The sequence below is a fragment of the Hemicordylus capensis genome, chromosome 4, assembly GCF_027244095.1.
Source record: "Hemicordylus capensis ecotype Gifberg chromosome 4, rHemCap1.1.pri, whole genome shotgun sequence".
Classification (NCBI taxonomy): Eukaryota; Metazoa; Chordata; class Lepidosauria; order Squamata; family Cordylidae; genus Hemicordylus; species Hemicordylus capensis.
In genome coordinates, this window is record NC_069660.1 from 182,002,474 (window position 1) to 182,028,414 (window position 25,941).

At 44.4% G+C, this 25,941-nt stretch overlaps 1 protein-coding gene across 2 annotated transcripts in view; it reads left to right on the top strand.

The window, feature by feature from the left end:
- Nucleotides 1–25,941, top strand: part of LPCAT1 (lysophosphatidylcholine acyltransferase 1) — a 77,431-nt gene that overhangs the window by 36,402 nt on the left and 15,088 nt on the right. For both annotated transcript variants that reach the window (XM_053248203.1, XM_053248202.1), the window contains exons 6-10: nt 14,324–14,382; nt 15,288–15,322; nt 15,847–15,901; nt 17,514–17,596; nt 19,656–19,781. In XM_053248203.1, coding sequence (XP_053104178.1) covers nt 14,324–14,382; nt 15,288–15,322; nt 15,847–15,901; nt 17,514–17,596; nt 19,656–19,781 — 358 coding nt within the window. The remainder of the gene's footprint in view (nt 1–14,323; nt 14,383–15,287; nt 15,323–15,846; nt 15,902–17,513; nt 17,597–19,655; nt 19,782–25,941) is intronic.

Below are 25,941 nucleotides of genomic sequence, written 5' to 3' on the forward strand. Positions count from 1 at the left end.
TGATATGATCTAGCAAACGCATGTCCCTTTGTTCCACCCTGGATTGTCTATATTTTCTGTAACATATGAGGGGCATTTGTGTGTCTCTAAAAAAATTAGCTATTACTTCATGAATTGTAATTGGTTAGGGCTCTGCGGCACATCTAAGGATATTTGAGTTTCCAAAAATACACCCTAATGTTACATAAAGTCATGGCCAGGCCACAGTGAAAACACTAGAGCATCTTTACTGCAGCATGTGAAATGACTCTTGTGTTCATCACCTTGTTCCTACAGAATATCAGTTTAAATGCTGTAAGAATTTAGAATGATTATAATTATTAGTTTCATGGAGTATAGAATATTTGCATTGCCAAAAAAGCAAGTGTTCTCTTACTGAAATCTGCTTTCCTTTTAGAATTTTGGATTACCTGTAAAACATGTATTCTAAGGATGTGCCTTCTGTGCAAAGGAATCTAAAATGCTTGCTTCATACATATAAAATAGTTTTTAAGCCAGGAAACAAACAACTCATAAAAATATGCTCTATACCTGTTAGATTTAGGATACATAACTGAAATAGCACAGGTTTGATATTCAAACATTTCATCATTCTTTAGTATTTACACTACCTGACTATCATCAGTTTCAAGTTGTGATAAGTTTAAGTCTCCTATTAACATAAGTGAATGTATGTTCCTTTGGGATATAATCTGGTCTAAAACATTTGCATTAAAGCCTTACTATAGCAACATAATCTTTTCTGAGAATTAATGCCACTAACTCTGAATGTTTCCTATGGAATTTTAAAAATGTTTCCAAGTATGTTCAAGAACTATTTACTGAGATTTCCTAACTGAAAAAGGAAGATAAAGCTCTGATTGTACTGTACTCTGATTTGGTAGGGATGAAGGTTTGTGTGTGTGTCTGTGTGTGTGTGTGTGTGTGTGTGTGTAACTGAGTTATTTAGTTGTTTTGCCCTGCTGCTGATAGATGTTTGGAGGCATCATTAGATTGTTCCTTCCAAGCCATTGTGACCCCAATTTTTGCTCAAAGGAAGTGACAGTTTTTCAGTTTGCAAAGGAAGGAAGTGCTTAATTATCTGAATTCCTTTGAATCTTGCAGAGCAAGTGGTAGGATACCAAACCTGTCTTTTGCATTATGTTTTGGTAAGCTCTGTAAATTTTAGCCAATATATTAGGTATTCCAAGACTTAGTGTTAAGAAATGTTATTGAAATTGCCTTTCCCCCCCGATGAAATGGCCAGCCCCCCCCCCCAGATATGTATGTTCTAACGTTGCTTGGTATAACGTATGAGTTTTTACACTGTCCTTTTACAATCTATGCCCCCAAGATGACATCTGCATACACCATTGCCCTGTAGTATCCTAATCAGATGGATGTCCTTCCATTTTTGATTCAGTTAATTTCAAGTGAATGACATTCCACAGAGACTTCCACAATTTCACTTGCCACAGTCTGGATGGTGAGTGCCCAGATGGCTTCTGGTGAGTGTGGGGAGCCTCCAGGCTATTCCCAACCTAAGAGCGGAAGAGAAATGATTCTGTTCTTTATCCAACCCTAAAATGCAGAGGCTGGCCAGGATTTGTTTGCTATTGATTCTGATGCTTTTGAGTGCCTTTAAAGTGCAATGCCAAAACAGCAGCCCCAAGCTGCTTCTCCTTTCAGACTTGGAGAAAGACAGTTGAGGTTTTCTTGTCTCGGCCCTAGGTTCATCTACCTTGCAGCTTCAGGGACAATCCCTACCCTCCCTCTAGCTCCAAACTTGGAGCTGTGGGAGAGGAATTGCAGGTGATTTCCCCTGATTTCATGTGCAGACCCAGCACACAGGATCAGGGGCAGACAACACATGTGTCTGCTTGAAATCAGTGGGATTAACTCCCAGGTAAATGTGTTTCACAATCCTGTATTCACTTATCTGGGATTAAGGCCCACTGAACACAATGAGACTTGCTTTGAAGTAAGCATGCATAGGATCATGTGGGAGGTAGCAGGTTTCTGGCCAACACAAATATTGCTTGGCTGCTACAGTCACCAAAATGCGTGGACCCCTGATCCAATGTATGTGCATGAATCCATGTATTTTTGAGAAGTGCCCATGGACATAGCAAAAATGTCCATAAATGTAGACTTGAATGAATAAATCCTGCAGAAAATAATGCATTCATTCAGGACCCAAGTAATTCTCTGTTGTAGCATTTTATTAATATTCAGTCTTATTGATAAACTTGTGGAGTGGAGCTCCTAATGTTAATTTCCAAGAAACCTATTAGGAGCTCCTAATGCTAATTTCCAGAAACCTCCTAATGATAGAGGTTTCTGGAAAAGATTACTTCAGATTGCCTGCATATCAATCCAGTACTCTGTGACAAAGGGTCTTTATTTAACAGAGTCTGTATTTCATAGACCTTCTGTAGATAATGTCAGTTTGTCACTTTCCCTTATACCAAGACATAAAGAGCAAAAGAGCTTTTGGACTCTATAATGAAAGTGACTGCACTTAGCTTTCTGGTTCAACAAGTTTCACTAGTCCATGAGTAAACAACAGTTGTCATCATGGTTGGTATCAGCAGTATCTGTGGGAGATGGCGTTGGGAGGGCTGTTCGGGGCTTTGACTTGTCAGAATAGTTTGTGGTTGGAGAGATTCACATTCCAGCCTGAAACAGTTAAGAATGTACCACTCTGAACAGAAGCCTCATACAGAAAATGTAAATATTGATTTTTTAAAAAAATTGCAGTGGTTTAGGCCTAAAAGGGAAGAGAGTTGGGTGTCCCAGGAAATATTTTGGGGATTTCCAGCAGTGGATGAAACTACTGACACAAAAGACAAATGTTATTTGGTTCCACTGTTATGGTATTTTAGTTCCAAGATAGATATTTGGTTTATGTGGCATTCTTCTTCCGTTACACATCTGTTCTAGTTGGATTAGCAGTAACAATGTAGATTACTTCCACACACAATTATTGGCTGCTACATGTGGGCTGATAATACAAAATAAAGGTAAGGCCGTATTTTAAAATGGTCTTGCTTTCATTAGGGAAGGCAGACAAATCTTGTGATAGATCTTTCTTTCTATACTGTCCAGTTTCTGCATAAAAGCATATAACACCTTGGGATACATGTTATGAAAGGTGGTATAGAAATTGAACTATAAATAAATAAATATGTATGGGATGAGAGCTGATCTTGCAGTAGTGAGCATGAATTTGCTAAGCAGGGTCTGCCATGGTTTGCATGTGGATGGGTGATACATGTGAATGCTCTCTGCTGTAAGATAGTTCTCTTGTGGGATAAGGCCGTAGCTCAGTGGTAGAGCAACTGCTTGCATGCAGAAGGTCCCAGGTTCACTCCCTGACAGCATCTTCAGGTCATGCTGAGAGAGACTTCTGCTTTGAAACCATGAAGAGCCACTGCTAGTCAGTGTAGATAATACTGAGCTAGATGGATCAATGGCCTGATTTGATATAAGGCAAGCTCCTCTGTTCCACCATAGGATTTCACAGGCAGAAGATCATTCCTAGTTATCAATTGCATGTGCAGAGAATTGGTTCTTCCTGTCTTACCTTGTCTGTAAGAAAAGGATCCTGCGTGCACAATGATTAAAATTAATTGGAATATCTGAACTACTTCTACTCCACCTACCTATAGCAACTTAAACTGATTTAATAATCGTAGAAATAAAAAATAGATTAAAACGAGATTGAAAGCTCTAGGAATTATGACTACAGATTACACTAAGTTATTGGACATTAATTATACCATGTTGCTAAATAACATTAAGCTCAATTTACTGAGATGGAAGTCCTGTAATATAATTTTGCCCCAGAGTATTCAGGCAGTCAAAATGCTGATTCTTCCTAGCCTACTATTTATTTTCCAAGCATTCCCTATTCAGAATCCACAAACAACTCTAGCAGGCTGGCAACACATTCTAAATAACTACATTTGGGGAAGCAAAAAACCTAGAATGGTGACAGTAGTTATGAGGAAACTAATGCGAAAGAGAACCTTGGTCACTCCAGATCTGACTTTGTACTATGAAGCATACCAACTAAGACAAATAATTTGGATGTTGAATGGATTCTTCATATTTAAAGGAATATTCACTAACATAATACATAAAAAGAAAGAAATAGACTAAAAGGAATTAAAATCTATTTTTTTCCTTCCACTCTGGCAGTATGAGATAACTGGAGGAAGGTACTTGCTCCCTCACCTTCTCCTGTAGACATTTTTATTGGTCATTTATTTTTATGCCTGGACTTTTTCCTAACTCATTTAAACTTTGGCGCAGAAATAGACTAAACTGGTTCCATAAAATAATGAGTAAAGGACTCCTGATCTCAAGACAAGAAATGTCAAGACAAAATAATGATGTGGTTATACCCTGGTATGAGTACCTATAAATTCAGTATCTGATATATTCTATGGGTCTTATGGCAGATGTAACACACTTCTATACCCAGTTTGAATCTCTGGTAGCACAGGGTACAACTTGTAAAAAAGTACTTGCTGTGGATATGTACAGCTGGCTCCCTTCCTCATGCTGGTCACAAGACTTAAAGTATAAAGCAAGATGGGTACAAGATTTAAAATTGCCAAATTTGTTATTGCCAAATACTGGAACAACTGTAGGATACCACCTCTCAAAGCTTGATTTGACAGAACATGGGAACTAATGGTTATGGACAAACTTCCTCTATAATCAAGAGCATTATCTGTTCACACTATAAAGATTGGTTTTTGGAGTGATGACTTCCCTTTTTAATTACACAGATTAGAGCATTGTATACAAAAGGCCAGAATATATGAATGACATATTTATTTGTTAATTTATTAAGATAAATCAGTGCTTTCCTTGTATTTGAGTTGTAATGGTTGGACTTGCCAACTTGGAGATTCCCTTTCTAATTTGATATGGGACTCCAAAGAATTTTCCAGCACCTGTTGGGTTTTGCTTTGATCTCTGAGGTGATCCATGTTCCCTCATAACTGGATCTTCTGCACCTGTGCAGTAGTTCTGCAGAGGAATTCATAGCTCCAATATGTGCCCTCCGGCATTCTGAGGTGAAGTGCTTTCCCTTTCAGTTCCTTCTCATCCACCACACTCACTGCAACGTGAAGGTTCTTGCTCTCTTCTCCCATTCATTCCTGTGAAGAGAATTGTTTTTTTCTGCTTAATATTTTTGGCTTGACTCTGACTGTGTCTTGGTTATTCTCGGTCTCTTCTTTTACTGGTCAGTTGTATTTTTTCCTGTTTTAACTCGGTCCAGTGCACAACCACCCTGTTAGGATTGTTTTGGTGACTCCGTGTCTCTGCCGTTTCTGACCTCAGCCTGCCCCATGACTACTCTACATGGATCTTCCTCTTAACTTGGCAACTTAGTGAATGTTTACAGTTTTTGACCTGGATTGCCCCTCATTACTCTCTAAAATGAGCACTCCTAAAACTTTCAAGTAGTGCAAATCATGTAGATTAACTTTGCCATCCTCCGACGGACACAATGCCAGTTTTCTATGTCTGGGGGAGAATCACATCTTTGGTAGTTGTAAAATCTGCCTTTCATTCAATAAATAAACTAGAAAGAGCAGAGAGCTGAGACTTAGGGCTGCCCTTTACACACACAACGTGCTGTGTCTGCTGAAGCGCTGCCTGAGCCCACCAACATTGGCATCAACGTTGTCACCAACTTAGATTCTGTTGGTATCAAACCCCTCTAAACATCGGGAAGACTCCACCTTCACAAAACCAGCATTGGTGGATAAGGATGATCTACATTCCCATGAAAGCGTGACGATTCTTTCTCTAGGGATCAACCAGAGCACAAGCGCTGCCACTCCTCTGACTCAATGTCGAGGCCAGCATCGGGCACAGTGGTGCCTTCCAGATTGGCATTGGGACCAGTGACTGTCACATCTCCAAACATGCCTTCCCCTTCTACCACCCAACCCAGAGGAAGCTTTTTGCCTGCATTTGGGATTGTAATGACTTTGAAGCTGGCGTCTGGCTCGACGCAGAGAAACAGCACCACTTCAAAATCATCGGCATTGATGGTCAGCGGCTCTAGGAATATAGCTTCAATGTCTTTGGTGTCGAAGCACCCAACTCATCATGAAGAAAGCTCCTCTGATCTCAATGGTGACACAATGGTAGTGCCTGAACAATGGCGTTCACCCTATAGCTCTTCACATCAAAGGAGTAGACAACTCCCATGCAGACTCAGTGAGCAGGGATCTTGATCTCTTTGCCCTCCATGAATGGGAATGGAGCGAGACAGTTTTCCAGGACTTTTTTCAAATTTGGGGGACACCAGAGATGCACCTATTTGCCACCCAGGCCAGTGCCAAGTGCCGCCTCTTCTGCTTGAGAGCGGGTATCGGTCAAAGGTCTCTGGGAGATGCATTCCAGGTCCCTTGGAAGGGGAGCCTGTTCTGTCTGTTCCCACCCTTCCCACTGATCTGGATCGAGATCCGTCGATAGCCATAAGAATGGGTTCTGCGCCTGCAGAGGAAACTCGCAGTAGCCATGCCTCAGCTTGCCGAGACGTCCAAGCCCCGCCCCCATGCAGAGCGTGCTATTTAAGAGCGGGCTGGATGCAACGTCCCTCAGTTCTTTTCCGACCGCCTTAGCATTTGGACCTCGATCTGCCGCCTCTTTTGTCAGAAAAAGTCCCTCATGAGTTGTACTTCATTTTGCAGTTTGTTTGTTTTTTAAAGGACTGATCACTTCGTTTGACCCATTTTCTGGCTTCTGACCTACTCTCCTCCTTCTTGACTCGGATTGGCTGACGAATTACAACTGGCTTTTGACCCAGGAACGGACCTGACCACTCTCCGTGTAATGTCTGAAGAGAAGAAAATGTTTAAGAGGTGTGAGGCCTGTAAGGCCAAACTCCCCTTGAAAGACCTTCACAACCTGTGCCTAATTTGTTTGGGAGAGGAACATAATGTTTCCTCATGCAAGATCTGCCAGTCATTTTCCAAACAAACAAGGAAAAATCAGGCACTTCACCTCAGAGCAGCAATTTATGATGAGGTGTTAAGCCCATTGACACCAGGCACACCCCACCCTTTGGCATCGACATCGAAAACACCTCCAAGATCATCTTCGGCACCACCGGGTAAAGTGACCTCTGCATCGAGCCACGCCCCGGCATTGACACCTGGCCATGCCCACGCTTCCACCCCGCACAGGTCGAAGGCGTCGGCATCGGCATAAAAGACGTTGACATAGACTTCGACAACAAAACGTGCACCTCGGACAATGAAAGGCGTTTGCCATATCTCCTCTTCTGCTGACAATGACTGCGACCAAGACGGGTACTCGAGGCCTAAAAAGCGTCCGGCTTCTCCAACCCCATCAACACCTAAGGAAAAACGTCAACACCTGATCGACCTAACAAGGGACTGTACTCCGTCCCCGACATATTCGAGGATCGGGCTTGGTGCCTCCTATGACATTGAAGGGGCTGCTCAATGCCAATGCTTGGCCCATGGGGTCAGTATCAGTGGATCCTTCAAGTTTGACACCAGTGTGTGCTCAAGCTGCTTCAGCATCGAAAGCGCGTTCCTTGTCTCCAGCATAGACTCCAGTCGCGTTGTCACTTCCGACACTGAAGATGGTTCGACTGGCGTTGTCCTCCACTCTACATACACTGGTGGTATCGGAATCAAGACTGGTGATGCCATGCCGTCACTCTCCACTTCCAACCTTCGATGTCGAACTCGACACCGTGGACAATGGAGTTGGCCTTCATGCAACCACGATGCATACACTCCTTTCCTTGCTTGACCCGTCTGCCAGCACTCCTTTGCCGTCGATGTTTCATGGGTTTCCCCCATCGGAAGCTGACCCACCAGCACAACTTTGCTCAACGCAGCACAGCTCCATACACCGTGGCACACCTGCGGTTATTCTCACTCTGCGCCGGTACACATCCCAGGCTCCGGGCCAGCAGTTTCCATGACTTTTCCTGTTGAGGATCCCGTCTGACCTTGGAGGCCTGCAACACCACTTCCGTCTGCCCTGCGATTGATGTCGCTGCCTGCGGATGCCCGGCCAGTTTGTGCGCCCACAAGTGTCTCAGTGGGAACGCAAACTAGCTCTCCATGCGTGGCGCACCAAGCTGCACAAACCAAGCCGCCACTAATGCGCTCTGTGTCTACACAAACTATGTGCCTTCCTACCTCCCTAGTGACCACTGCGGAAATGCAAACTGTGGTTCCCTCGTCGCTTACAGGCTCTCCATCAGAGCATTATGGTTCCTCGGATTTTGAGTCGGACCTGGAGGGAGAGGACAACCTTGTGGAGCCTCCAATGGATGTGGCCCCGACTGTTTATGTCTCTCCCAATGATGATCTCAAGTCCTATCACAAGCTCATATGGACTATGGCTGAGGCTCTGGGCCTGGGCCTCCGCTCAGATTTGGCCACTATAGATGATCCTGTGTATAATTTTATGCTTAAGTCGCAGTCTACCATGCCTGTCGCCCTCCCAATGCTTCCTGTTATTACACGCGCAGCAAAATGTGCTTAGGAGCTGCTCCACACCTCCACCCTTACCTCCAAGAGGCTTTTATCGTATCATGGAGAAAGATAATACTTATTTGCTGAAACAACCAGCTCCCAACTCGCTAGTGATCGACTGCGCCTCCAGTTCAAAGTCCAGTAGACATTCCACTGTCCCGTTTGAGAAGGAAGGATGAAAGTTGGATATGCTTGGGAGGAAGTTCTTTTTGACTGCGTGTTTGTCCATTAAAGTGGCCAATTACGCAGCTTGGACAGCAAAATACATCCATTGCCTCTGGGATAATTTGTTGCCTGATCTTGATACCTTGTCCCCCGAGGAGTTTTAAATAAAGTTCTGTAAAACGTTGGAGACATCCGGCGATCTTACGAGACGGCAGCTTAGCATAGCAAAACATCTGGCAGAGTGTGAATCTCGGGCAGTGGCTGCAGCCATTACACTCCGAAGGCACACGTGGTTAAGATCCACTTCCTTGCAAAATGACATGAAGGACAAAATAGAGGGCCTCGCCTTTGATGACTTGAGGCTATTCAGTGAATCAACAGACTCCATGATGGAGTGTCAGTATCTGGCCACCTGGCAGGGAAGTTCATGGTCTCCAACGGAGTTGCAGAAACAAGATACGGCTTGGACACAGTTCTTCTTGTCGGGCTTGGCTGCAAACTGTCGACACGGAAGTTGACAAACGTTGCTTTCCAGCAGTGAATAGAAAGCTGGTGATGCAATTTATAGCACAAGCCGAGAGCTCCCAGCTTGCAGGAATTCAAGGCTTATCAGTCCTCTGCAAGAGGCGTTTACTCCTCCTAATAATCTCTAGCTGTGTTCTCAGTCTTATAACTCTCCTCTGTTGTGGAGTCAGTGGAGGTTGCTTGCATAGCTCCTCTTCTGATTGGTCCGTCACGGTTTCTGCTGTCTCAGGTTGTTGTGCCTGCTCTAAATCATCTGCCTCAGCCGTTTCTTGGAAACTGACAGCCGGGCTCTGCCCCTCAGACACCCCAGCATCGGCTGGAATGTTGACAGCTTCCCCTTCCTCCTCGCTGTCTGAGATCGAGGGCGTGACATGGAGCAGCTTAAGAAGTCAAAGTTTACAGCGAAGACGTTCACAACACAGCCTTCTGCCCCATCATATACCATATGGTATCGTCCTACCTACAAACAACAGTATCATCCTACCTACAAACAACGGTTCCCGTTCCGCAATCAGGAACGAAAGGACTATAAGAAACCATACCCACTGTACCAGAGGCGCTCATACCAAGGCAAGTTTAAATCCACCCAGTCTCAGCATCCTGAGGTGTCAGAGACCCAGAAGTGTCTTTGAAGATCAAGTCTGCCCACTGTCACCTCTCCACTCCCCATTCCCACCTGCGGGGATTTCATCTTTTCATCTGACTCACATGGTCACTCACATGGTGGACAGAATGCAGAAACCTCTTAGAGGGTGTGCCCTTCCGGACTCCAATGCCATCAATATGGCTGACGACAGATGCCTCCCTGCTGGGTTGTGGGGCTCATTGCGAGGGCCGCCGGACCCAGGGAAAATGGACCATGAACCAGAAGCAGCTCCATATAAACTTCTTGGAATTGTTTGCGGTCTTCCTTGCTCTACAGGCCTTCTTACCAATCATACAAGGCGCATGTGTCCAAGTCCAACTGGACAACACGACCACACAGGCATACATCAACCACCAAGGCAGGACAGTATCCCGGAGCTTGTGTGCACTTGGTGTGCAGATGTGGCACTGGTGCATTCGACACCGGATCTACCCTCTTGCAGTACATATCAGAAGTCAGGACAACATGCTAGCAGACGACCTCAGTCAAGTTTTTCTCCAAGATGGGCATAACGAATGGGAGCTCAACTCCAAGTATCTGAGCCCCCTCTTTCGTCGGTGGCTACAGCCATCAGTAGATCCCTTTGCAACCTCGGAGAACACGAAGTGTGTCTGCTTCTGCTCCAGGGTGGGACACAACCCCAGGTCCCTGGGGGATGCTTTTCAGCTGAACTGGACAAGGGAAACACCATACATGTTCCCACCCCAACCAATAATCACAAGGGTAGTAGCTCGTCTCCTGTCGAACCCAGTAGCCTGCATTTTCGTGACTCCATGATGGCCAAGGCAATCTTGGTTTCCACAGGTACGCAGACTGTCAGAGAATCGATATCACCAATTTCCGCCACAGCCAGACTTCCTCTCCCAGGACGAGAGTCATGTCCTTCACCCGGACACGCAAACACTCTGTCTGACTGCTTGGCGAATAGGCTTCCGAACAACATCTTGTTAAATCAAAGAAAAGCTTCTACTAGGCGCAACTACTTCAAGAAGTGGCTTCGATTTAAAACCTATGCAAGGTCTTGAGGTTTTTTGCTGGGTAGGTGTCTATCCGGCAGGTACTTCTCTATCTGTCCGCCCCAAAGTCTCAGGGCCTAGCTAAAGAGTCCACCTGGCAGCCCTTTCGTCTAAGCACCCAGGTTGTGATGGAAAGACACCTTTCTCACATCCACTAAGCAAAGCCTTCTTAAAAGGTCTCTCCAACGTCTATCCTCCCATGAAAGCACCGAGCTTGTCGTTGGTGCTTTCTTCACTTACGCAGAAGCCTTTCGAGCCTATGGCCATGGCACCTTTGAAACTGGTCTCCCTGAAAACCGCATTCCTGATTGCAGCAACAACGGCACAGCGGGTCAGCGAGCTTACGGCTTTGAGGGTTTATTCCCTGTTCACGAGATTTCACGAGGATAAGGTCCGCATGCATCTGGACCCCTCCTTTCTACCAAAGATTGTCTCTGAATTTCACCTAAATCAGGACATAATTTTACCTACCTTTTTTCGGAACCTGCAATCAGCCCTGGAAAAGTCCATGCACTCATTGGATGTACTCAGGGCTCTCTTGTTCTACATGACTCAGACGAAGGATTTTCGATCCACTATGCACCTCTTCATCGCTTATAAGGGTTCCGCCAAGGGTTTCTGCATATCTAGACAAAGATTGTCAAGGTGGCTAGTTGAGCTTGTCTTGCTCGCCTACAAACTACAGCAGAAGACGCCACCAGAAACCATCAAAGCCCACTCTACTCGGGCCTACGCTTCTTCAGCAGCACACCTTTCAGGAGTTAGTTTCCTGGATATCTGCAAAGCAGCAACCTGGTCTTCAAATCTCCCATTCGTTAAATATTACGCCATAGATGTGCACTCTGCTGCAGAGGCTAGCTTTGGGAGAAGCGTCCTTAAGCGGGTGTTACAATAGCACTGCTGCACCCTCCTCCATAGGGAGCTTGCTAAACATCCAATCTTATGGCTGTCAACGGATCTCAATAACTGATGATCTGGTAGAGATCCGTCAACATCCATAAGACCCTCCCAACCTTCCCCTCTGCAGTAGTGGTGCTCTGCTATCTGCGTACTAGTGTGTGTGCTACTGCCCTTCGGATGTCCTGTCATCAAGTGTGAACTCACCTGCTTACTGGATGGTCGCCCTCCACAGCGGTGGAAGAACTGAAGGATGTCATGTCCAGCCCACTCTTAAATAGCACGCTCTGTGTGGGGGCGGGGCTTGGATGCCTCGGCAAGCTGAGGCATGGCTACCGTGGGTTTCCTGTGCAGGTGCAGAACCCATTCTTATGAATGTCGATGGATCTCTACCAGATCATCAGTTACAGGTGAGCAACCTGTTTTTCCCCAAAGTAAACAAGTCAGACAAGTCAGTGAGCTCTCCACTCTCAGGGCTGGTTCACCTTACACAAAATTCTACCATGATAAAATGGTACTATGCCCTGACCCTACTTTCTGCCCTAAGATGGTTACTGACTTCCACATCAACCAAGATATCGTACTACCTACCTTCTTTGTCAATCCTTTGATGTCTGTAGAACTTTCCATGCATTTCCTCGATGTCCGCAAATGTCTTCTCAATTACCTGGACCGCACTAGGCCGTTCTGCCGCTCCACCAAATTGTTCACCTCCTCCTAGGACCCTAAAAAGGGCTTTGCGGTCTCTCCACAATGACTCTCACACTGGCTAGTTGAACTTATTTTTCCTGCTACTGACAGCAGGGAGTTGTTGTAAATCTGTTGGCTCGGCTAACCCGACAGGATTTACAACCCCTTCAGTTCTACGTCTGTGAGTTAAACAGAAAGTCTGGAAATAAGAGTAGCAGCAAAGCTGCACAAATGAAAACGAAAAAGACTCACAAAGAAAAATAGTAGTAAACAAACTATAGACCCTTAAACTAAACTAGGTACCCCCCTCTACGATAACTGAGTAATAACTGAAAAAACAACAGAGCAAGGAATGAACAGAACAAGGGACAGCAGAGCTTGCTGTCTGCTTAATATAGGGCTCTGATATAGTCTGCTATATAGTCTGCTTAATATAGGGCTCAAGATAACCGGCAGCCAATCAGGCTTTCCTGACTCAGCACTTCTGTTTCCTCTCCTGTGATATCTTGCGCCTACGTGTCTCCCACTGAGCCTTTCTCTTGAGACACCTTCTTAACACAGGTGAAATTCCAGCTTTCTCCTGATCAGCCTCTTCAGCACTCATGTCTGCCAGCTGTCAAGATTCCTCTGTATGCTGCCGTTCCAGCCCAGGTCCAGAGTCTGTTCTCCCAGCCAAATCCTGCTGCTGTGCCTCTGAGTCTGCACTCCCAACCGAGTCCTCCCATTCCTCCTCTGACTCTTCTGACTTAGAGGTCTGAGCCATGACAGGAGTCCAGCCTCTGGCCAGATTAAGGGCCCACTCCACCAGAGCCATGGCGACCTCTGCTGCCCACATGTCAGGAATCAGCATGGCTGGCACTTGCAGGCTGCCACGCAGTCCTCAGACCTGCCATTTATAAGGCACTATGCTGTGGATCTCCACTCAGCTGTTGAGGCTAACTTTGGTCGGGTGGTTCTCAAGAAAGTGTTCTAGCACGTTAGCACCCACCTCTGTTTCCAGAGCTAGTCATTCACCCAGTTGTGAGGGAACATGGATCACCTTGGAGATAAACAGGTTGCTTTCCTGTAACAAATGATCTATCTTGTGTTCCATGTTATTTATTATTTATTTTTTATTATTTATTTATCACATTTTAATACTGCCTGATATGTATATATCTAGGCGGTGTACAAAATAGATACAATGCAAAATAAAAGATTAATAAAGTTAAACAAACTAAAAGACCAGGCTAAATCAACATTTAAAATTACACATGTTTTTAAATTTTTCATATTAAAAATTATTGTAAAAACTAAAGGACCTACCAGATATAAGCAGCTGATAAAACATTAAAAAGCCTCTTTAAAAAGATGTATTTTAAATGGTTTTTCAGAAACACTGAGGGAGGGAGCATGGTGAAGCTCTTCGGGGAGGGCATTCCGAAGTCAAGGGCCACCACCTAAAAGGCCCTGTCTCTAGTCCTCTCCAACCGGATCTCTGTTAGTGGTGGGGCCATGAGCAGGGCCTGAGATGCTGAGCGGAGGGCCCTGGCAGGTTCTTGTGCCCATGAGCATCCTTGCAGCAGCCTTCTGGACTAGCTGAAGCTTCTGAACCGTCTTCAAGGGCAGGCCCAGATGTAGATCTCTATAACTTTAAATGTTTGGTTGTTTAAGCTTCCATGTTCTGTCATTAGCAACATGAAAATACTTTTATATTTGCATCTTTATTGGCCACTTGACGATGGAACTTCAAAGCATATCAATTTGAAAAATCAGGAATTACATACACATTACTTCCATTGCTCCCATTGTCTTTAAGACAATAAAAGTTTGAAATTAGAAAATAGTTTGTATTATATGTGTTGTATGTTTTATAGGAGCATTTATTCCTGGAGTGCCTGTCCAGCCAGTGATTTTACGTTATCCAAACAAATTGGTACGTTTCAACCCTGAGTACATGAATGTTAAATAATTGACTGATAATATATTCTCAAATATCTTTTGAAAAGCAGAACACTAATAATCTGGTAGGTAATTTTGTCAACTTCTTGCTGTTTTATAGGTGTATCTATTTATTATACTTTAGTGTTGGCTCTGGAAAAGCCTGAAAGATGGATGTTTTGTGCAGATTTGCCCCGACGTAGGGGGAAGCATGAAAGTGTCCCTGAAAGTCATGGAGTTATTCATGTTAGTTGAAAAAGAAGTAGTTTGGTATATGGTATAAGGCTAACAGCTAAAATGTGGGTCATGAAGTTTACCTCATAACCAATTCCAGCACAGAGTAAGCAAAAGCTATATATGAGAGAGAATATTTGGCTGTGGGATTTCTGTTTTTTTATACATAGAATGAGGATTTTCAGTAATAGACAGGAATGTGCATCTTCTTGAAAAATGAGTTTTATTTACTAGTATAACTTTAAAGTAACAGCCTTTTACTTTTTCTTGTGAGAGAAAACATTTGAAATTGAACTTGGCTAGTTCCATAACTGAATTGCTGCTTCTGTGTCACTAGAGGGCACTGAGAAGGAAATTCTCAATGTGTTGTAAACTAGAGGGGATTTCTGATTACATGGGCCAATGGGAAAGAAATGCACCAATCTTTTGTTTACCATTTTTATTTGTGAAAATTGTATTGCATGAAAGTAATACATTAAAATTGTATTTTTATATATTTTTTTCATGACAACATGTAGGCAAAACTTACTATTTCAAGGTTAGATTGTGTGTGTATCTAGTGTCAAGCTTCTGAAAGTAATCTATGTTTGTGAAGCCTGTTACCACTCTGTTGTGGAATGGAAAGTGTACCATTTACATTTTTGAATATATTTCTTTTGCACATAGGATACAATTACATGGACATGGCAAGGTCCAGGAGCGTAAGTTGGCTACTTTTTTTGATAATTTTCAGATTATTTTTCTAATTGATCAAGACTTGAATGAGTTCTTGTCACACTGTGGAATAGCTTAACTCTTCCCCCTGCCAAAACTCCTACCCTTAACTTGAGCTACAGATTACCTGGCAATAGCTGATCCTCATTTTAATTTTTATTACATCAGCTGTTCTTTTAAAAAGGTTAAAACCCCAAGTGAAGTTGAGGTAGTTGATTAGCATTTTGAGGCAACTGAGTATTTTCTTGGTTTAGTTATATTTATATCTTTCCATAATGTTTTATATTGAATATTAATAATATATAAAGCATATAACCTGATTTTGTTGCACATCAATTTTGTTATACTATATAATTTGGATATAAGTAGATTGACAGATTTTTAAAAAATAATAATGAGATAACATTTTTATTTCCTCAGTTTGCATTCTTAATAAAATTGTGGTTGTAGAAATCATTATACTATAAGTATTTTTAGATTTTAAATGTGTGTGTGTTTGGTTATTTTACAGGTTGAAAATTCTGTGGCTTACTTTATGTCAGTTTCATAATTTTGTAGAAATTGAGGTTAGTATAAAATGATCAATGTGTTAGGCTGCAAACCTATGATAGCCGGAAGAATTCCCACTAAAACTGAGACTTGCTTCTGAATACATAAATCTAATGCATTTCTTTGCCCCTGAGTCTTCATGTGTAGTATAAACTGTTTGTTTATTAATACACTGCATTTCTCCCACTTTCTCATCACACCTTGAGGCGATTCTCGCGATCGGGCAAAATCGGGCTAAGGGAGCCTAGCCTGATTTTGCCCGTGTGTGAGAACCACCGAGCTCGCAGCCGAGCCCAGTCTCACCAAAATGGGTAACCCGCTAAAGTTACTCTCCCTTAAGCCCAGGTTAGCGGAGCGAGTGCTCCGCTATCCTGGGCTTTTGGATCGTGTGTTGCTGCGGCACGGCAACTCATGAGTAGACCCCCGACCCGGAGGCTAAAAAGCAGCCTCCTGGCTCAGAGGTCAGCCCCTGATGCCCGCAGCCCCCGCCAGCCCTGTGACAGAGCCGGCAGTCGTGTGGGCAGCTAATCCATCTGCCCAGGGCTCTGCAGGTGCTCGTCTGCGGGGAGAGCGGGCTAAAATAACCCACACACGAAACCTTTATGGAAATGCTTCGGTAGAACTAGCTTGACAAGATCAGGTGTGCTTTTTGTAAATCTGTCACTCTCTAATGCTGTGGTCTTCATTCTCGGAACGTCTTATAGTATTTAGAAACTAGACTTGGCCAGCAGCTTAAAACAAATAAGTAGCATTGATGTAGAATTGGGTTTTTGCACAATTCCCTGGCTTGAATCCTGACTTCTACGAGTTGAAGGGTACTTTTACAAGGGGGCTTCCCTGCAGCCCCTTGTGACCTCCAAATCAGATAAAATTGGACACAGGAAGCTTTGAGCAAATGTAAAGCAGCAAGCAGTAGTTCTGTTGGTACAAGAATGTAACAAGAGCTTCCTTCATCCTAGTGAAAACACTGGCTGACATCTTGACTAACACACTGAGGATGGGTTTGACTAACGCAATAGTGGCACTCGTGTGGCAAGGAGCAAACTTTGCTGATCTCCCCTTCCCCTGAAATCATACTGTTCCACCCCAAAATATGTGTCTGAGGTTTGCACGTATCTCAGCAACATATTCTCAGGTGCTTCTAGGAGAAGGGGAGATGAATGAAATGTGTGGCTCCCTACCACACACCGTGAGCACTGGTGCTACATTAGTCTAAAACTCTTCAGTAGCCGCAGCACTGCTTCATGCAGCATGAGTGTTGCATTTGTAAAGATGTCAGCCACTGGGGGCGGGGGGGATAGTTGTCATTTTATTGCTACTTCTTAAATGCATGAAAAACTTCTAAATACTTTGTATCTGGTTTTGACTGTTGGTCTCTGGGCCAAGCTACATATTCCTTTAAATGTGTAGTTTGCATGTATGTGTTTCTTTTTAAACTGCAGCCATGGGAGAGTGATGAGGGATTATAGTCGCAGCACACAGAGAAGGAAATATGCGTTTAAAATAACCTAGTTAGGGCCTCTTGTTACTGGAATTCTTTTAAAAGCAGCATGGTTTATCTAAGCGTGTCCATTTACAGGATGATAATAAGGTTGTGTTGAAAAACTGTTACAATTTTTCTGCCTGCAGTTTCTGCCGGTGTATGTACCCTCTGAAGAAGAAAGGAAAAACCCATCTTTGTATGCAAATAATGTGAGACGTGTAATGGCAAAGTAAGTAAGCTGCCCTTTTGGATGGCACAATGGTGATAGTCATATTAATTTTTATATTAATAATAAGGATTTTAGTATGCCTGTTTTTATTACAAAAACATGGAAGTACTATATGTGGACCTCATTAATTGTAGTCCTGACATCGACAGTTCTGCATATCTGCGGTTGGGCAATTGACACCTGGCCTTGGTATATGCGGTACAAAAATGGGTTCATTTTCGTGGATCTGGAGTTTCAGGGTGGCCAGAAATGATCTCCAAGGTAATTTCTGGCACTATTTTGTCATACAGAGCCATTTTGTGGCTTTTTTTCTGTTGGAAGAAGAATTTTCCCCCACAATCTTTTATGGGGGAAAAATCAACAAAATTCAGTGTTTTGGGGGGTATTGCTGGACATTTGGAGACCTGCAGAGCATGGTACGGTACTTTCTTTCTCCGATTTTCACCATTTCTAAGCCATTTATTTTGCCCTGCAGGAACCTAGCACCCCAATTGCCATAGAATTAATGCCTCATTATTTGTGGTTTCGTTACCCATGGAAATCTCCAGGAACGGAACCCCCACAGATAATGAGGTCAAACTGTATGGGATTTTTTTCTTTTCCCCTACTGCAGTGTTAAAACTGTTACACTTCCCCACCCCAATGCCTTTGAAATCTTTGGAGGGAGGACAGTTAGAGAAATCTAGTCCACTCACCCAGTGCCATTCATCAGCACCCCACATACCCATCCTTCCCTCATCAAGTGAAAAAACTGGTCTGATCCTGCCCTTTGCCATGCCTGTTACAATAGCAATAATGTCAGTGATGAGTAAGATAGCAAGAAGGTGGTGAGTGGAAAGTGTTTTTTCCTAGCTTCTTATCCATTGGTGAATCCATTGCTAGTAGGGTATGTAGCCAGGCCTGTTTTTCCAGTCCTTCCACTGCCTGTTACTCCAAACTAATCATAATCTCCAAGCCCTAAGAATGACCGTTTTTCCAATTCAGCCAAGAGCCAAGTGTGCAGAGCAGGACCAAAGTGCAATGTATTGCAGTTGTTACAAATCTTGAAATGGAAAGCAAGATTTGTACTGGGGGTTAGTAGTAGTTCCCCACTGGTACTATATCGGGTAGCAGTGATATAGGAAGATGCTGAAAGGCATCATTTCATACTGCACGGGAGGAGGCAATGGTAAACTCCTCCTACCAAAGAAAACCACAGGGCTCTGTGGGCGCCAGGAGTCGAAAGCGACTTGACGGCACACTTTACCTTTAGTAGTAGTAGTAGAGTACTGCTGGTTGTGGCGTTGTTACAGTATTTACCTGAATCCAAGTCTAGATTTTCCCCAAGCTTTTTGAAATTGGAAATCAGGAGGTCATCTTAAATTCAGAGTCCTGTTCCTTTCAAGTAAATGTAGGTACAACCTGTATTTAACCTCTAATTTTAAGGGGGTTGTCTTAAATTCAGAGTTGTCTTCTAAATATGGGATTTGTAATTTCTGCAATTCAAAACAGTGCAAAGCCCTTTACCATCCTTCCTATACTAATCTTAAGAGTAGCCAGTACAATTCTCAGTTTGCAGATGTACATAGAAAACAATGAATTAAATAGGATTTGAACTTGAGCTTCCCAGGTGCAAGTTCAGTATACTACCCACTAGCTACTATTGGACTTTTTAAAAAAGTGTGTATGTGTACACGCGCGCGTGATTGAGATCTGTACCCATCAGTTGTCTGAGGAAAATATTTTCATAGTCATGCCTGCCATACAGCTGAGAAGCATGTGCAGAGGAGACACAATGTTTTAAGTAAGTCCTCAATGGTGGACAAATTTACCCACCCTTCTTGACAGGTGGACTCATTTCCTGCTCCTCCACATCATGCCATGTGTGGAGCCTTGTAATGTACTCTGATGGAAATTTCTCTTCTCTTGAAATGCTATATCATGAGCAAGAACTCTGCAAAAATATTGAGAAAGTTTTGCTTTAGATTTTGCCCAATTAAAAAAATGACAGTTTTAAAATGCCCAGTGTGCAGTATGTGGTATAAATGCCTACTTCCTTTTTTTTTTTTTTAAACTTAAGAGCCTTGGGAGTTTCGGTAACAGATTATACTTTTGAAGATTGCCAGCTAGCTTTGGCTGAAGGACAACTCCGACTTCCTTCAAATACCTGTCTTTTAGAATTTGCAAAACTTGTGAGGAGCCTTGGGTGAGTACATTTTATAAAATAAAAAAAGTTACAATCGATTTATAAGCTGCACAGAAAAACCCAAATGTAAAGAAGCAAAGCATCTGGGGCACGGAAATGAAAGCTGCTATTCTTTGAAGGGGTGGCAATATTTCCTTTTTTGCTCAAGTTTTGTAATACTACGATAATGAACCAGAATTATCATGTTGTAAATAATAAAACATGTTGAAAGCTCATCAGTGTTCTGTAAGATCCAGTTATAAAATACATGTTTATAGTTCAGCTAAATGTTCCCAGCTTCATTTAGCTGTAGTGATTATGATTAAAAGGAAAGCCATAATTTCCCTCTGAGGTGAAACTATAGTCATCTTGCTTTTTTTACAGACAGAAAGGAAAAGCCAACTTTTGTGTCTTCCTGCCCTCTCTTCACAGAATAGGTGCAGAGAAAAGGATTGTGCTTTTCAAGGATCACAAGTTCAATATTGTTTAGATCCATAGAAGAGTGTGCACAAAACCTATTTTGTGTTTCATTTTGAGCGCAAAATGAAACACAAAATCCTCAAAATGTTTCAAGTTGGTTTTGGGTGTTTCTGCCATAGGGACCAGTGGGGAACTCAAAACACCCCATTGTTTCCCATGTGTATCTCCTAGGGACACCAAAGTAGGCTGGGTGCTAGGTCATGATGGGTGCTACCTGCCACCCAACCTACAAAAGAAATGGTCAAGCGGGTGATTAAAAAAAATTAACCTTTGCTTTGGTGGATCCTATGGGGAAACGTTAAAATTTTGTTTAAAATCGCCCACTTGCCCATTTCTTTTGTGGGGTGGTACGCAGCACCCATATTGCCCTACCACACAACCCACTTTGATGTTCCTAGGAGTTACCCATGGGGAACAATGGGATGTTTCAAGTTCTCCATTGCTCCCTATGGCTGTACACATATTTTGCAACCCTGCCTTGAAAAACACTGCAAGCACACAGTACAAGGGAATCTTTCCCTCCTAACACAGAACACACATTTCAAAGACAGTCCAAAAATTCCCCCCAAAGAATCACTGACTCCGAATCCACAGCCATCCGCAGTGCCTGCGCTTCAGTAACATCGTTGGCACAAGTTGCTCTCACATACAATTATGACTCCTTACTTCGGCACTGCTACAGAACAGCATCATCCTTAGCCATAGCAAACATAGCCATAAACTCAACTACAGTGATGTCTTCAGCCACATTGCGTTTCTCAGAGCAAGATATGATGCCTTACCATCGGCAGTTTTATCTGGAAAGTTTTTGAAAATTCCTTTGGCCAGTCAGATTTGCCCTTGTGGCTCAGGTGAGGTCAAATCTGTCCACCATGTGCTGTTGTTTTGCTCTTTTTATAATGATAGTTGGTGTAGTTTTATTTTTCCTCTGCTATCACGCTTCCCAGCCAAACCACTGAATTTTATGCCACACTCCTTGCAGATAAGAAATCTTTTCTCACCTACAGTGTTGCCAGATTTTGTATGGCTGCTGTTAAGATCCGCCAACAGCTAACTTCTAGCCCTACTTCCTAGATGCCACTACAAGAGCTTTCTGTGTTGGTGTACTTTGTATTATTTAATACTTATCAGAATGTAGTAGTATTTGTTTGTATGTACACTGATCAATTATCATAATAAAGCTATTCATTCATTCATTAATTCATTCTTCAGCCACATTTTGACCGAGTATACCTTGCAGTGTAGATTGCAGAACAAACCAGAGCAGTGAGTGAAGCACAAGTTAGTCTCAAGGCCAGACATGGAGCTCATCTCAAGCAATCACCAAGAAAGTAGTATATATACACAGAGAGAGAGAGCTGAGCTGAGCTGCCACTGTCCATTTCTCTCCACAACACTACCTCACAAACAAAACAAACCACAACTCAAGCAGGCACCCAAGTTCGGCCTTTGTCAATCTGAGAGCCAGCAAAACCAGATAGTTATAGCAGCAGTAGCACAGCAAGCATATTATACTTACTCAGTGCTGAGAAAAAACAAAACAAACATTCCTGCCACAGAGCGACAGGAGAAGAGAGCAGTCATGGCCTGATGGATCAATGACAAAACAAAACTTCTATACTCTTACCATGAGAAGAACTCTTCTTTCTTCTCCAACATCCCTGCCTGCCTGCTTGTGTCTGTATAAGACCGTGGCCTCATATTGGCCGGACACATGGCCAGGCAAAATACAAGGTGCTGGTTATTGCTATAAAGCCCTAAACAGCTTAGGCCCTGGGTTTTTAAGATAACATCTTTTTCACCATGAGCCTCATCGCCTGTTGAGATCATCTGGAGAGATTTGTCTACAGTTGCCACCAGCTTATCTGGGGGCTGCCCTGGGGTGGGCCTTCCCTATTATTTGTTCACCCAGGCTTTTAATTATAGTGTTGTTGGTTTTTAATGTTGGGTTTAAAATGATTTTAATGTTTTAATCTTTTTGTTTGGTTTTGTTTTATTTGTTTTGTGTTTATTGCACAACACCTAGAGATGCAGGTTTTGGGTGGTATAAAAACATGTGAAATAAATAAATAAAACTAGCTGGACCAGGCGCAGAGCCAGGGGCGTAGCAAGGTTGGAGTGTGCCCGGAGACAAGATTTTAAAATGCCCCCACTGAAGCTCAGCTCATGAAGTAAAGAAATCTTAAATGAGGCTGAATAGTGGTGACTATATAACCTATGTGCCACCAAAGAACATCATCCTAAATTATTTGTAAAAAGGTTTTGTAAAGTGTAGATGATGCAAGTCATTTAATGGTACTAGAGAAAGACATGCTGTTCTGGTAGCTCCAGGTTGTAACACTCACATCAATTTCGGAGGATGAATACAACTGAAGGAAGCCCTGGCGGGTGCGCCACTGTAACTTGCCTCTGGGGGCCCCCCCAAGACAGTGGGCCCCCAGACAACTGTCTCCCCTTGCCCTATTATAGTTACGCTCCTGGGCAGAGCATCTGCGCCTCCGCCACCCAGCCTGCTTCTCCCCCCATCTGTGGTTTCTGGCTGGTGGGCTGGCCAGAAAAATGGCCCGCTCTCTCCTCCCACCTGCCCGCACTTCCCAGCAGCCAGGCCAGCCCGCCTCCACCTGCTCCTGGCCCACCCACCCGACGCTGCCTTTTTCTATCCCCTCCACCGCTTTCTGGCCAGCCAGCTGCTTCTCCCCCCCCACCACCACACACAAACACTGCTTTCTGGCTTCATCTCTCTCCACCACCACCACCACCCCCCCCCCGCTTTCTAGCCGGCCCACTTCTTCTTTCCCTGCCCGCTTCCTCCTCCCCCAGCGCTTTCTGCTTCTTCTCCCCCCCACTCCACCCAGCCAACTGGGCTTTCCGCTTCCAAGCCAGCCACTTCTCAGCCAGCTGCCCCTGCCTTCTCCACCTGCTGTTGTCGTTTCCCCGGCCAGCCGGCCATCAGCCGCCCGCTGCTGCTAACTCCTGGCCTGCTGGCTGTTTGCTGCCATTTTCTTCCCTCCACCCAGCCCCGTCACTAGCCGGCAGCTCTCCAAACTCTCGTGAGAGCTGCCACACATGGGATTAGCAACGGGTACGTTTAAGAGAATTAATTATATAGAAATTATATAGATAATATTAATTATATAGATATTTGTGCTGAGCCCTGGCTGACAGCATGACACATGGGTCAGGGCAACAGTCCATCATCTCTTTATTGGCCATGGCAGTGGCATGTATGTGTGTGTTAGCAGCACTAATAGGCAGCTTATAACACATCAGGTTTTGCGGTTGGCCAGGGTGGGGCAAACTGCCCGTGGTGTTGCAGTGGGTGGGGGTGACCATGAGTCATTCGCCTTCCATGGCCAGCTCTGGATAGCCCAGCAGGGAAAGATTGGCCTTCAGGAAGTCAGCATCCATGCATGCTCAATGAGGTGTCACCATATCCCCGACCATGGAGAACACCCTCTCATTCTGGATGCTGGTTGGTGGGCACAAGAGGAATCGTCCGGCAACCACCACCAAGTCTGCCAAGACCTGGCGATGTGTTGTCCAAAACTGGATCAGCTCCATCGCCCAGCCTGTCATTGGCTCCTGCGGGTACTGCAGCACACACTGCTGCAGGGCTCCTCCTGTACCTCTGGCAAGGCACCAAGGAAGCCGTCTGTGATAAGGGTGTGCCCAAAATGTTTCGGAGGCCATTACAGAGGCCTCCGAAATGTTTCGGCCTTGGGGCCGTTTTGGCTTTTGGAGGCGGCAGGTGTGTTCCCTTAAGGGTGGGAGAGGATGCACTTACCCCAGGAGGTCCCTCCACCTGGAGGGTCAGGGGTAACCACTTTGCCTTTCAACCTTGGGTACATAGTCACCACAAAACATGTTCTGCCAATGCATCTGCAGGGTGTACTGAGCCGATCCACCACTCTAAACTGCAGTCGACCTGCTAAGGCAATTGCTTCCTCAGTGGTCAGCATGGACTGGAGCTTGGCCATCGCTTTCTCGAGAAGAGCAGTGGGCGAAGCCTAGCTCAGCATTGCTCTCTCGGCACACAAGCTATTTGTGGCAAAAAAGAACGGCTTGTGTGCCAAAACAAACTCAGAAATGAGCGGCCATTCCTGGATGGATAAGTTGCACACTTCCAAACCACATCTCCTTGCCAGGGCATGGAAAGCCATCTCTTGCTCCTGCAGGTGCTGGAGCAAGAGAAAGGTGGAGTCCCACCAGATAGGAACATCCTGAGGGATCAGGTGTCCAAGTAGGCCCAGCTCAAGCTGCCTCTCCTTGAGCATATGCCTACCCTTTTCGCTCTGGTGTAAGAAAGCTGCTATCTTGTAGCACTTGTCCACAAGAGCAGCCATGGCAGCAGCAGACTGGCACCCAGTACCTTTAGTGGGGATATCTTGCCTGGCTGCAGCCAGAAAGGCCAAGTGCATCCTGTACGACCGGGTTCAGAGTGTGCACCACACAATGGATGGAAACAGACTGAGCCTGCTTGGCTGCTCTAGTTATGTTGGGGAGTAGGCCGCTTTTGCCACGCCCATCACAACCAGCAGCACTACCCCCCACCCCTCTACTTCTGCCTCGCACCCTCCCAAACATCTTTAAGGTTTTTTAATTGAAGCCCTACGTCTTATGGGGCTGGGGGGGGCACCTTTAAGGCTTGCATTTTTAAAGGCGGTGTGGGGTATGGGGGGGTTATCTATTTATGCTGCACTATATTTAGCACTATAGCGCACACATAGAAGCTAGAAAAACTAAATCCTCCCCCATCCCCCCCAAAAATTGTTAGGCTTTATTGGGGGGAAATTTGGAAGGGAGTGAGCAACAATGGAATAAGTTGAAGGAAAGGGAAAGGGGGTTACTGTGGCCTCTCCTAGTTAACCTACCCCTCCTGTCCTACAGTCCTAGTGCCTATCTAAAATCCCTTCCCCAAACTAGGCCCTATTTAAAGATTAAGAACTCTTAAATTCTCTAATGACCTGACAAGTGACCAGGTGGGTGGGTACCTTCACGTATCCTCTCAGTCTCTTGTGCTAGAGTCTGCCCAGGTGCAGCTCCCTGAGACACTTGGGCCAAGACTCAGCAGCTGGGGAGAAGGCAGGTGGACACCAGGCACCCACCTACCCAAACAATTTAAAAAACAAACTGGAAAAACAAAAAAGGAACACCAGGGAAACAGAGAGAGCCTGGGCAGGCTGGGCAACAGACAGAAGTCACCACATACCAGCCTGCAAACATAAAAAATAAAATAAAATAAAATAAAATAAATGCAGTCCAATCCAGGCATGCAGCAGCAAAGAAATGCAGCTTTTGTCTGCAAAGAAAAAGCATACAATCAGCCAGCCAAGAAGAAGAAATTCCCACAAGAGCCACTGGGGCTTCTGGTACAATTCTAAAAAATTATAAAAGAAAAGTAAAGCAATTGTTGACACTGTAAATTAAAAGGGGTAGGGGGAGAGACAGATAAGCACAGGCACTCTCTCTCTCTCTCTCCCCCCCCCCACCCCACTCGGCAAGGTAGGGGCAAACACCACCACTCTGCTCTGCTCTCCTCTACTGCTGCAGTCTTTGTCCTTCCTCTTCAAGAGGCATTGGCACACTGTTAAGGGCTCTCTGCCTCCCAGCCCCTTAAATACATTTTGAAACTCCCTCCCTTTGCACTCCCTCCTCCCTACCCCCCCCCCAGCCAATGGCGGGACAGTTGCCCATGTCAACA